Consider the following 14,354-nt stretch of genomic DNA (forward strand, 5'->3'; position numbering starts at 1 on the left):
TCTTAACCTCTGCAAAAAAAATTATAAAAGGGTTGCTAAGACGGCGGTGGACACAATAAACCAAGCAAATTATTGCATTTTCGATAGGATAACCCAGAAAATTTGACAAATCAAAATTTTTCACATTGTTTAGATTTTTGGTTTATACTTAACACTATGCAACAAATAGACAACTTTTTTTTGGCACACAGATCTCACATGGTACTTTTGGTAGAGTCGAGTCCCCTGATCAAGAATCTGTTCTTGGTTTTTCTCCTACACGTCACAATTTTCTTTAATTATTTTTTTTTTGTTTTTGCTGTTTTGTCACATATTACCAATTATTCCTCCGGTTCTAGTGTACAGAACTTAACAAATGGGCATCCGTTGGAAAGGTAAGTAGTTATGCTTCAACTTGAAAATTATGTGATATTTTTTCAAAAAATCCTTGGGGGCGGAAAAACAAAATCAAATTAAAATTTCTCAAAAATGACCTAAGAAAGCAAATTTGAAAAATCATATAGGGGAAACTGGGGCACCACCAAACACTGCGATTTTTTAATCAGATATTCGACTTCTGAGGACAAGGCCTATAGGAATTTATAGGCACTATAGGGATGCTTGTCCACTGAAGGAATGGTCGAGATAGTCCAAGTAGTTTAGAAATAAAAATTACTGTTTGGTGGTACCCCGTGTTTGGTGGTAATAAGTCACGATTTCAAGTACTTCGTAAAGCCTGGGATGCTTAGACATCCTCTTTAAACTCTAAAGAGCAATATCTTGACGAAATAATAGCGAAAAAACACTTATTATTGTTTAATGCTGAAGTTTTTCTAAAATCATCATTGATGCAATTAGGGTAAAAAGTGGAAAGCGAGACAGTTTGGAAAGTGGGACCAAGCAGTGTGGAATGTGAGACACATCCCTAAAAACATGATAATAAATCAATTAAATATTTCAATTTTCGATAAAAAGATTTTTAAGTCTAATTTTGTGATTATTTGAGAAGTTAAAAATGCAAAAATCGTTATAAAACAATCAAAGGGTGACTTGCAAGAAGAATTTAAAAAATGTGTTACATGCGTGATATTCATAGCCTTCTCACGGTAGTTGTCATTTTCTCTGTTTCTTCTGGAAGTTGCTAGGAAAATATCAAAGTGTTTTATTTGATTTTTTGGCATAATTTGTGAAATATTATTAAGTCCGTAGTGAAAATCGAAGGACATACATCCATTTAAATGGTGAATAAAAAATATTTGTGAAATATTACATTTAAAAAGGATAGAAAAGTGATTAAATTTCGTGTTGCTTTCAAAAGAAGTTTTATGAAATCTTGGACAAGTTGATTTTGTGAATGAATTTGGTGGTTTTGTGCAGTGAAATTGTGTTAACAAGGACGACAAAGATCCGTAAGTATCCGGAGAAATAGTTGCAACAGCAATTAGCAGCTGATAAGGAGAAAATCTCCTGGAAAAGGCTGCAAGGATTTCCAGATTCCTAAGACCACTTTTTCTGATAGAGTGGGTAGTAAATATCGCAAAAACACCTGGAGAAAGACAAATAGGAGCCTCTACAGAACTCCCAAAGCAAGTGGAAAAGGATTTGGGCGGATGGGGAATTGAAATGTGCTAAAAATTGCATCCGCTTTAAAACTATAATTGCTGGACAGCGCGAGGCGTCTGTGAAATTTACAGAACCTCTTTTTGGTTGGACGTCCAGGAAGTTCTTGGTAATTAGGATTCCACAAGTGTTACCCGGACATAAAGCAGGGATTAGCATAACTATCCAATGTGCAAGTATACACAGAAAACCCTCAATATTTCGTCAGTTAAATCAGCATTTGTCATAACTGCCTTTTGACAACTTTTCTACGAAATTTTCAGTTCAATATTATTTTTCTTAAAAATGAGCCCCGAATGCGATACTTTTGAGTCAAAATAATAAAAGTGGCACTAATAAACTGTAAGTTAACTCGAGAAAATCTTTATAAAATTATTTAAAAGCTGCAATATTGAGAAATATGTTAGAAGAAACACAATAATATTTTATCGTAACTTCCATAATTTATAAAGCCGTAACTTCCAATGTATGGAGATTTTGGAAGTTACGACAATTTTCTAAAATGCATTATATCAATTTGAATTATTCTAGTGATAATAAGCGCCATTATTTGACTAAATTAGTCAATAATACTGTTATCCCTGTCCTTAAAAGCTTTTATTTCATAAGTTTTATTGAATAAATTTTGTGCTCCACGTCGCTTGTTTTGTTTTGAATTAATGACAGATGGGTAGGGATTTTTTCTCACTTTTTTCTCGCAAATATTGAATTAAAATGATTTCATGTTACACTATTCGCACTGTCTTTCGATATTTGGAAGAGTTTATAAACGTTTTATTGAGAAATATTGCAATTTTGCTGCAAATTACAAGCCACGCAAGTGAGCAAAAGAACTTACGGCAAATGCTGATTATTGAATATTTTGTATGGAAATTTGTCGTAACTTCCCCAAAAATGGAAGTTACGACAAATTCTAATAAATTTTTGTTAATTAAGGGCACTTACGATAATTTTTGTTTAAAATAATTTTTATTGGGCTTATAAAAGTTTCTTTTTCTGAAGTTTAAACGCAAGTTTCTTTTTCTGAAGTGCGTTTAATAAACAAAATTACGCTGATTCCAAATATGTATATATCTCAAAACCGCAAAAATTAAGTTACGATAAATGCTGATTTAACTGACGATTTGATTTTCTACATATTTCGTATAATATTTTGTCATTATTATCACTATGTCCATCTTTCCAAAATTTTTTGTCCCACTTTCCAAAATGTTGTCCATCTTTTCAAAATGTGTTGTTCTCTAATTTGATTGAATATTCTAATTAATTGATTGAAAATTCTAATAAAAATTGTTAAGATTCTGTTAGAATATTTCACAAGGGTTTTCATGATACAAATTATTATTATTAATTGTATCGAGATATATTCATTACAAAGGTAATCATTTTTACAATGTCCATATCCCGTGTTAGAAGAATCTGCTAGTCCGTTTGTAGACTCGCCCAGGAGCGCTTCCCCGCATTGTGGATGCTTCTTCCATGCTCCCGGAGTTGTTGGGTAGAATTGATACAAATTATACCCAGCGCACAATAGATTTTGTTTTGTAAACATGTTTTTGACATTTCCATGAGAGTGAGTGAGATCTAGATCTAGTCATCTCGCTCACTCTTACAGAAAATTTTGAAAACATGTTTATAAACAAAAGTTATTGTGCGCTAGTCATTAAATGAAAATAATAAATATTTATTCGGCTTAAAAAAGCATTTGAAATTGAATTTTTTCTTAAGTGTCTCCCTTTCCACAATTCACCCTATTTTATCATAGTTTTCTCGGCTTCTTTGTCCACGAAATTATCTCTTTTAAAAGTTTGGCATTTATACCTATCATGTTTAAAAATTCATGGACAATTCATTATCCAATTATTCTATATAATTACTGCAATAAATGCATTATTATGTTTGAATTAAAAATGAATATTAAATGACATTTTGAGCATCATTAATACTGTGTAAGAAAAAGCAGAATGTATGATGATAGCAACATTAACAACAATCTTTTTATAGTCATGATTCTTTTTTCCGCAATTCATTCTCAACATTAGAAAAGTGTGATTTTTACGTTCACAAACATTTCAGTACCTATTGAAATGAAAAAAATGATTGATTTCTTATCATAGTTTTTTCAAACTTCCAACTCATCGTGACGTGAGAAAATTTGCACTATTTCCCTGCAATGTTTGCCAATCAATTTTCCAACCCATTGAAAATATGACAGTAAATAAATCAATAAAAATACGTAACTCACCAATGGCAATTGCTGTCTCTTGAGAATCTCCCGTGACCATCTTTACACGAACTCCACTCCTCATGAGGATCTCAATGGACTCCCGGACGAGTGGACGTGGAGGATCTGTAATCCCAACAATTCCCATAAATACCAAATCCTGAAAGCTCTTCCCCTTAGCCAGAGCCAGGACCCGAAGTCCCTTGCGGCCCACTTCGTAAGCCTCTGTCATGAATTCTGCTTCATTCTTCTTTGTCAGTGGCACTACTTGACCACCGAACATGTACTTCGTGCACTGCGGCAGGAGGATTTCCAGGGCGCCCTTTACAAAGAAAATCTCCTCTTTGGCATTCCCATACTTCGGATACAATTTTACCGCCATCATTTTCTGCTCTGAACTGAAAGGATATTCCTGGACACGAACAAATTTATCCGCTGCTGCATACAATCCACCTTTCATAGCCACAGCCAACAATGCTCCCTCTGTAGGTTGCCCAAGTAGCGTTCCATTCTGGATGACAGCATTATTGCACACAGCCCCAATCTCCAGCAAATTCATAATACTCTGCTTGGCCTGATCGTGACTGTTGCAATCTCTAATGTGAATCTCACCGCAATCATTATACCCAGCTCCCGTAACATCCGCCATGTAGCCATCAGAGGTAATAATCACCGTGACTGTCATCTCATTTTTGGTGATTGTACCCGTTTTATCGGAGCAAATTACATTAACACACCCCAAAGTTTCCACTGTGGGCAATTTCTTCACTATGCAACTCCTCTTGGCCATTCTCATAACCCCCAGTGCCAGGGTAACTGTCACCACAATTGGCAAGCCCTCGGGAATAGCTGCCACAGCCAAACTCACACTGATGTTAAACATCTCTGTAAGAGCCTTCCCCTGAAGCCATCCCAGCAACATGATCACCCCAATGATACAGAAAGAGTAAAAACTCAGCTGAGCACCAAGGATATCCATAGATTTCTGCAGAGGTGTCTTTGGTGCCTCTTCAGCCTGCATCATCTTAAACACTTCCCCAAATTCACTCTTTTCCCCAGTGCTCACCACAATCCCCTTACCACTGCCACATCGCACCAAGGTACCCATGAAAGCGATATTCTTCATGTTGGTGTGATCTTTATTGTGATGCCCATGATGAAAGATAACGTCTGACGTCTTCTTGGCCGGTTCTGTTTCTCCCGTGAAACTCGACTCATCAATGGACAAATCAATGGCCTCATAAATACGTACATCGGCTGGTACACGATCACCGACATTGAGATAAATAATGTCACCCGGAACAAGTTCACGGGCCAAGAAGGTCTCAACACGTCCTTCACGGAGGCTGCAATTTTACGGGAGAAGAAAAAAAACATTTGACACGGTCTAGTGTTCAAATTTTAATAATCAGCCGAAAAAATCGGAACGAAATCTGACCATGTCTTAAATATTTGTTACAACAAGAATAAGATCAAGTGAAAATGTCTCAAAGGGGCATATTTTTCTGATAAACTTTGAAGAATGTTCGTATTCGTAACTTTAACCCTTCATGATCGGTGTTAGATTTGTAGGGGGAGGTTTTCAAGGTTTGTATTAAAAAAGGAATCCAAGATTTAAGATGTTTTACTAAATGCCACACACACCGAATCAGTTATACCACTATACCAAAAAAATCTCTTACTTATTGAGTTCATAATTCTGCCTCACAAAATTCCTGGAAGTCCTTGGATTTTCCTCTACAGGAAAATGAAAATGTAGTGGTATTTTTTACGAAGGTGCCCTGGTTAACTCAGCTTCGTACCACTTTTTTCCACCTCTGTAGGCCTCATTTTCCCCGAAAACATTATACCGGACACAAAAATTTGGGCATCACTACTTAGATGGAACATTCATGTACTTGTTTTCACCATTTGTAGGAGGTAGGGTAAAGTGATATAATTTGGAATTAGTGTTACAAGTTGGACAATTCGTCGGTACAAGTTGGATATGGCTTTTTTCTTGATAAATACAGTAAAAAATTTGATTTTAAGCAAAGCAACCAAATTATAAAACTAAAGCATTAAAAATATACAAATAAAAATGAAGTACTAAATTTATCAAGACAAAAAGCCCTGTCCAAATTGTACCATTGTCCAACTTGTACCACTGCACTGTCTAACTTGTACCACTTTACCCTATCACGCATTAAAAATCAATTTTAAGCCATTTCTCTAACGCATGTTTTTTGACACTCGGAAAACCATTTTTCCCTGCATTCTGACAGTCAGTTAAGAGCTTGGTTAGGTATGATTCTCTCATAATCACACCTAATGTAATCCTCAGATTTTCTCTAACACCTCCAATTAGTCCTACAGAACGTATTTCGGACGTAACTGATTTCAAAAATAACCAGCCACCAATTTAAAGTGAAATGTGGGAAGTTCCACTTTAAAACAAGGAAAATTAATTGAGAAATACTCAAAATACATCGAAGTGGCAATTAAAGAATCACATCTACCATAAGCAGCCTAGTTTCATCACTGCACAAATCAGAAAGCAGCAATCACACCTATTGTAATCCTCGTATTTTCTCTAATACTTTGAATATGTCTTACAGAACATTTTTTGTACATCAGTGATTCTTAAAATTACCAGTGATTAATTCAAAGTAAAATGTGAAAAATTCCGCTTGAAAACAAAGCAAATTGGACGAAAAATTTTCAAAACGCACCGCATGGACAATGAAAGAATTACACCTACCATAAGCAGATTCAGGCTTAATGTTTAATTTGACAGAAGTAAAATAAAAACCTGATGAAGTCTCATTTTGATGGGGAAACGCGTGTTTTCTTTCGAGATTTTAGTGAAAATTGTTAATTATCCCAAAATTATCTTGTGAATTTATTCAGTGGTATCTTTGATGAGTCAAATATCGCGAGCGGCGTGCACAGTGTGACCCAAAACAGTGAGGAATTGTCAAATTCGGTGGTCAATAATTTTGAAAGATGTTTTTACGAATCTGCAAAATTCAATTTTCCTGAGCTGCAAAGGTGGTAATTTTTATGAATTTTCCTCCACCCACAAAAACGAACCCCTTCAAGCCAAAGATTTTCTCGGTAAATATTAACCCGAATAAACCCTCTATAACTTGGAATAGTTGCTTTTTCGAAAAGTCACTTAGAGTGTGCAAAAATGCATAAAATATTACACAGGCCATTCCGCGGCCTGTTCTGACGGTTACCTCGTTCCGCCCCTGATTCGTGGAGCACTTTTCCGGACTGCATGAACTCTCAGATTAATTTAAACTTAATTTAAACTTATACTAAGGGAAGATTACCACGGATCGGAATGTTAAGAGACATGCTCGATATTTAGTTGAAAATATAAGCTTCAAAACACTGTTTGGTATTTTTGAGTATGCTAATCGGTTTACTAGTGATCCATTTAACTATATCTGTGCATTTGCGTTTTGAATTTTTACAAAAAATTAATAAAAAAAGTGGTCTAATTGCAAATATGTAGTCTGTCTGTACCTCGGACCGTCATGTATTTAATCAGGTGTCTCACGAAAAACTGGTTTTATAAATTAAATCTGAGCTAATGCACTGCATTCTTGTGATAGTTAAATGGTAACTATCAACTGCATTCTTGTGAGACGGCGGCGGACGCATGGTACGGGGGGTTATACGAAGTTGAATAAATTATTATTATTATTATACATCAGAATTACGATTTTCGGCCCATTTTTTATTTTTGCCTTTTGGACCCAGGAAAAAAAGGCCTAGGCTTCCAAGTTTGTCAAGAAATGTGAGATGTAGGACTAGCTTTTAGATTATATGTCCATGAATGAAATTAATTTAGTAACTTGGAAAAAAAATCAACTTTTACGAAGCTGCAACATTACGAAGGTGCAAAACATTCCCCTAGATTTATTAGAATTAAAAAAAAAAACAAGATTTTCTTCGCTCTATTAATAATTTCAATTTATCTGCTAGAATTAAATATTTTGGTTTTTTTGACGTAAGATCAATCTGCTTTTGCTTTTAGTGGACTACCGCAAAGTAAGTTTTATCAAAAAAAAAGTTTCCGAAAATGATGTCCCAACGATTGAATATTTAAAAATTTAAATCAAATTTAAAAAAAATAGCTTAATGTTGTACTTTGTGCTTAAGAGCTTGAATTTATTTTGTTTTTTTTATTTATAGGATAAAACATTAGAGAAAATATGCTGTTTTCCTTAGTCTTCGTGACACACGTAACCCCTTAACCTAATTATTTCCGTTGACTTTTAACTTTCAATAATCATTACAATGAATAAATTTAAAAGGATTGTCATTACAGACTAAATGTTCGAATATACAATTGTACGATGTATTTGAAAGACATTTTAAAAGATGGTTTTGATAGGATATAAACAAAAGAAAGGCATGTTATTCACTCATGATTCATTCGTGATTCATTCGAATCACAGATTTATTTACGTGGATTTTATTTTTAATTTATTAAATTATTATATTGTTCCATTCTCATTTTGATTGTCTTTTTATTTGTTTTCCTTATCGTGATGTGAAGGTACTTTTGAAGTATAGCATCAAATTTACGAGTACGAGCATTCCGCAAAGCATGGGACGCTTTACCACCCATTGCACAATTTGAGTAATATTAAATCATCGTTCTATCAAAAGGCAATTATCTAAAAAATTTCCTTTGTCACAAGAATAAATGATAATTAAATTGAGTTCAGGTTTTGAAGCCTCATTTGAAAATCCGATTAAAAGGAAAATGAAAATTATACCAACAATACACTATGAAGAACCGCAAAAGGGAAGAGTATAATAGGTATTTATAAAGAAGCTGTAGAAGGAGTTGTAAAAGATTAAGTCAATTTTATCTTCCCCTTTCGAACACTATACTACACGAAACTTTTACAGGATTATCCTTGTGGTAGAGAATTACGAGATGAGAGCATCTCTTCTAAATCGTACACGTTTCGTGGTCATAATCTTTGGAGATTATTTTATCATAGAAATAAATTGTTGAGAGAAAATCAATAAATAGATATGGATATAATTATTGTTACATCACATTGAATTAATTTCTCTTGCGAATCACACAAAATTCAAAGGTTATTGACTAATGAGGTGGAAATAGGTAATTTTCAATTAAATTCAATAGAATTTCAGGGTGACCAATTACCTTGTTGATGCAAAAGATTAAATCACAAAAATTCACGCTTGAATAAAAGTCATTGAATTTTCGGGTGGATTATTTGGCTTAAAATTTTCTGGTTATTCGATATTTTCTCTAATTTACTGTAAATCAATTGTAAATAAATTTGAACAATTTTTAATATTGAATTTTTAAATAAAAATTCCATTAATGGTCATTGAAAAACTTTTTTATACCACCATGACAAATACACTCTAATTGATTACCCTCTGTGTACGAGCTACAGAAAAAAAAACAATTATTTATCAACAAAAACTTTATATAAACTCACCAATGACATTCTGGTGGGACTAATTTTTTCAACTCCTCCAAGCTCTTCTCCGATCTGTACTCTTGAATAAAAGCCACAGTAACCACAATAATGATTGCTATTGTAATACTGACTGCATCATCAAACTGCTTCATGCAGATGCTGACGAGGGCTGAACCTGCATATCAAATTTCCAACAATGCCAATCATTTGCAAAAATGGATTTAAAAAAAAAGTCCACCAAAAAAAATTGCATACCGAGCAATAGAAGAATTAGAGGATTTTTGAATTGCTGAATGTACTTTTTCCATGTTGGATCATCCTCCGGTGCATGAAGTTCATTGTAGCCAACTATTTTAGCACGATAGTTTGCCTCAGACCACCTCAAGCCCGTCCTCAGATCCACTTGAAGTCTCCCAGCAACCTCACTTGCAGACAAAATTGAGGATTCTGTTGTGGACAGAAGCATCTCAGGGCCGAGGGGTGTGTCTGCACCGTCAGCCTGAAAAGAATAATGTAACGATTTTTTTCAGAGTTCTCTGAGTTATCTCTAAAAGCCATGTATATAAAACGCGGTGGCAAAGCGTCCCATTCTTTGTGAAATACTCGAAATCGAAAGTTCGATGCTATACCTCATAAGTACTTTCGCAACATTTACAGTCATGGATTCACAACCGATTGATACCGTTTCATAAATTACTTAAAAGATCGCCCAAAATAGCTTAAGAGTAATAAAATTGATTTTAAAATAAAAAGGGGTGGCAAAGCGTCCCAGGCTTTGCGAAATGCTCGAACTCGTGACTTAGATGCTATACCGCAAAAGTACTTTGGCATCATTTAACGTTTACCGGTTCTCAACCGATTTGAACCGATTCATAAATCTCACAAAAGATACCCCAAAATAGTTTTAAAAGTAATAGGATAGATTTTCAGATAAAAATTTTTTATCGGCTATGAACCGGTTCAAAACCGATTGGAACTGGCTCAGTTTTGTAGGAAATTCCAAGACCTTTCCAACGAGTCCAAATATGACGCCATTTGCTTAATAAATGCGCTTTCTAGTGCCTTTTTAACCTTTGACCTTGAAAAACCATTATTGGGAGTGATTCAACGGTATTTTCGTCTAAGGACGAAATATCCGCCTGGGTAATCTCTAAAACATATCCAAAAATGAAAAAAATCGCACGACGCGTTTTCGAGCAATCCCAAAAAAACATGATTTTGGAAGGGAAGGGGATGGGTGGGGGGAAATGAGGGACGTGTTCACAATCCTTGGGTCGACTTATGGGGGAGGTCCCCCGAAGGTCCCAAGTCTCTATCTCTAACCGTTTGGACTCTAGAGCTGGCGACAGCCGGACGGACAAACAGCGTGACGACATTTCTCAAAAATCGTCTGAAACGTGAAGATTTGTTGACAAAAGTGGTCTCCAGGGGGTAAATTCTGTAACTTTGTGAAAACGTGAGAAGTGCTAAAAATGAGAAAATACCGAAACTTGTCATTGTCACTTAAGTGTGATTCTCCATGCCCATTTTTGTGACATTTCTCACGATATTTTCGTGACACTTCTCACAGAATGATGGTCCAGTGACTCAAAAATAATTCAGAGAACAAACTGGTCGATTGTTTTTCTTGAGTGTCACTGGTGACCAACTCACGAAAATTAGAGAATTTATCCCCAGGGGGTAGAATGTGAAAATTTGGGGTGGTGAAAAAATCGAGGGATTATATACTACTCTCTCTGTAGAGTTCGAGCAGTAAAATAGTTACCGGTTGTTATGAACCGGTTCATTACCGGTGCAGAACCTATTAGAATAGGTTCCGAATTTGTAACGTATACACTGCACAATTAGTGTGTTGCTCCTGACTTATACAACCTATGAAAGAGCTTTTCCACCGTTTTGCTATGGAAGTTGGTTACCTAAGACGGCAGTGGACGTTTGTGGCTTCTTTTTACATACACTTGCTACCACACTATCTTTTCAAGAGATTTGTATCTCAAAAGCCAAATAAATAAATAAAATAATACATAAAATAAAGCTGCAATTTAGAGAACAAAATAACTTTCTATAGTCAAAAAAATTGTTTTTATTTTAGAGACACCAGTATCCCACTCGTCCATAAAGGGTTAAAATAAGACATACCAAACTTCCATCTTGATAATTTTCGTAAAACTGCTCTGTCCTCCCCTAGTCTATTATTTTTCTATATCGTATGATATCCTATTATTACTGTACGAGAATTACGCTTAAACACAAATTTTTGTCCGTAAGCTTCTCCTCGCATTTTTTTGGTAAAAGAATTCTCTTGAGTCTTTTTAAGCATTATTGAAAGTAACATATAGTTAGGACTATCCGATTTTGGTCAAATACGTGCCGTTTGTTAACTTTTGTCCATTTTGAAGCAAATTTCATAATTTCACGATTGAAGAACTCATCGTCTTACTGGTGAAAATCTTGACATAGCTCATTTTTACAAGCATTTCATAAAAATAGTTTTGCACGATCAAGAAAATTTTGCAAATGTTTGAAAAGATAATAATCGCTTGGTGCCGGGTCTGAACTATACGGCGGGTGCGATAGAAGCTCCCATCCACGCTCTCGAAGCTTCTGACGCATCGTTAAAGATGTAATACGGCCCATTTTTATCGCTAGTCACTGTCCGTTTCAAAAATAAGTCGATTTCGTTACGTTTCAGCAAAGAATCGTAGACATTAGTTCGGTTTAAAAAGTTCTTTTATGACAATTCGTGAGACACCCATACACTTAGTTTCTTCCTGAATCCAGCATTTTCGACAATAGACTTCCTAACTACAGCGTACCTCAACTCATTTTCCCAGAAACGGAATCGTTTCAACCACCGATTTGCTGTTGCATCGAGCACAGTATTGCGTCCATAAACAGCACAATTTTTTGGACTCCTAGGGTAAGATAGGGTAATTTGGAATCATTTCTAATTTGGAACATTCAGGTTTCCTAAGATTTTTATATGACAAAAGGAAAAACAATGAATGCAAAGTCTTTTACTTCTCCATGGTTCTTTTCTTCTCTGACCATCTTAAACAGTGAGAAAATCTCAAAATTCCAAAATAGACATGATTCCAAATTACCTCATCTTACCCTATTTCGTCTTTTTACCCTTGTCGCAGTAATACTGACCGTGGTGTCACATATAAGATTAATATTAATATTAAGAAAAGCTGGAGAGAGAGGTATATAGTATGAAAAATTTCAAATGGAATATCACATGTGTTAGAAAGAGTACACTCTAGTGGTATAATACGATGAGTAAGATATTACTGTTCATATTAATTGCTTCTGAATCGCATTACAGGCAATTCGAGCAATTTTTCATGAATGTCAACTGTGTCGGTCAGTTCAGTTTACGAGCGAAACACAAGAGAGAGGCAAGATAAAACAATTGCTATCTTTTTTTGACATTCTCGTAGTTCAGAAAGTATTAATCTTAATATTAATCTTATATATGACATGGTCATGAAGAACATATCTATTTTTTTCTTGGATTACCTTCATGACCATGTCACATATAAGATTAATATTAAGATTAATACTTTCTGAACTGCGAGAATGTAAAAAAAAAGACAGCAATTGTTTTATCTTGCCTCTCTCTCGCATTTCGCTCGAAAACTGACCGACACAGTTGACAGGTTTCTTGAAAGATTCTTGAAGGAAATCTAAAACAATAATTTAAGATCTCAGTTTGTTTTATCTTGTCAGATATCAAATTTTGAAGTTTTCAGAATGTTACATTTTAACCCAAGTTCCCGAATCTAAAAAAAAAACAATTTCACTTTTAAGGCACTTAAACACAAGGCACGTGTTTACCATTAAATAACTTTTCATTGAGCTTAAAATAAAGTAAAAACAATTAATGAACATTTAAAAGAAGAATGGGGTCAATACTGATAACAAAAGAAAACAGAATGTTGTAGCTTTTAATTGATATTTAATTAAGAAAAACTACCATGCGATGGTATATTTTACTTAGAGATGGTTAAAAAAAATATCTAGTCTTATTCAACCAACCACAAAGAGGACAGTATTCGTCTGGTAGAATTTCCATTAAAATATTGAGAAAAAACATCATGTTATCATAATGCTTAAATTGACTTAATTGTGACGTAGTTGCTTTAATTGCCCTGACATTGATCTACAATATTATTATTTTTTTAACTAGAGGAAACTGAAGAGAGTGTTAAAGCATTTGTGAGCATGTAATTAACTTAGCACAACACATTGTTGATAATCAACCTACATTCGCCAGGCTTTTACACTCTCTCTGCTGCCACCTCATTTTCATTATTATCGATTTTCATCAATAATTTAAGGCAAAAACAAAAACGTTTTACCCACATTTTCAGGCATATTTTCGACTTTATGTCGCACGCATAGAATTCTTCACCACTTGACTTCTCTTATAGACATTCAAATATTTGCCCAAAACGGTCAATAAACTCTCCTTGCGTTCTTGTCTGACTCTGATTTCTTTCTATATAGCCTTCCTAATGTTCTTTGCAACCATTCAACACGATATATACTCAGAATAAATAAACAATTTGTCCCAGAGAGAAGCAGAAAGGAAAACGAATTTTCTTACCACCACCACATAAAAAATTAAAGCACCTGGCTTTTCTAATGTTGACTATCACCTTATTAGAATTAAATATTAAATTTTGCGGTAACGTGAAATACGAGAAGAGAGGACAAACAACTTATCAGATTATAAATTTTCACAATGACATAATACACGTTCTACACGTTATTATTAATCTTGAGCGATTAATTATAGGCGAAATACGATATGAACATAATTCCACATTGAGCTTTATTGAATACCTATTCAAAAAAATTGTATATACACGAATATTACCAGACAATCTTATCAAAGACTCTTAAATCTGCAATAAACAAAAAGAAAAAATAAACAGAAAAAACTCTGCAGGTAATTAAACTGAATAACTCTTGACTCATTCTGTTCAATTTGTTGGAAATTATTTAAAGTGAATAATTCAGGTGAGAAATATTCATTCACTTTTTTTCTCAATTTCCATCTC

General features: G+C 34.4%; 1 protein-coding gene across 1 annotated transcript in view; it reads right to left on the bottom strand.

The window, feature by feature from the left end:
* Nucleotides 1-14,354, bottom strand: part of LOC129802882 (calcium-transporting ATPase type 2C member 1) — a 36,430-nt gene that overhangs the window by 11,538 nt on the left and 10,538 nt on the right. The window contains exons 2-4 of the mRNA XM_055849072.1: nucleotides 9,541-9,784; nucleotides 9,304-9,460; nucleotides 3,845-5,169 (exon numbers count right to left, since the gene is read on the bottom strand). Coding sequence (XP_055705047.1) covers nucleotides 3,845-5,169; nucleotides 9,304-9,460; nucleotides 9,541-9,784 — 1,726 coding nt within the window. The remainder of the gene's footprint in view (nucleotides 1-3,844; nucleotides 5,170-9,303; nucleotides 9,461-9,540; nucleotides 9,785-14,354) is intronic.

This window comes from Phlebotomus papatasi, chromosome 2 (assembly GCF_024763615.1).
Source record: "Phlebotomus papatasi isolate M1 chromosome 2, Ppap_2.1, whole genome shotgun sequence".
Taxonomy (NCBI): Eukaryota; Metazoa; Arthropoda; class Insecta; order Diptera; family Psychodidae; genus Phlebotomus; species Phlebotomus papatasi.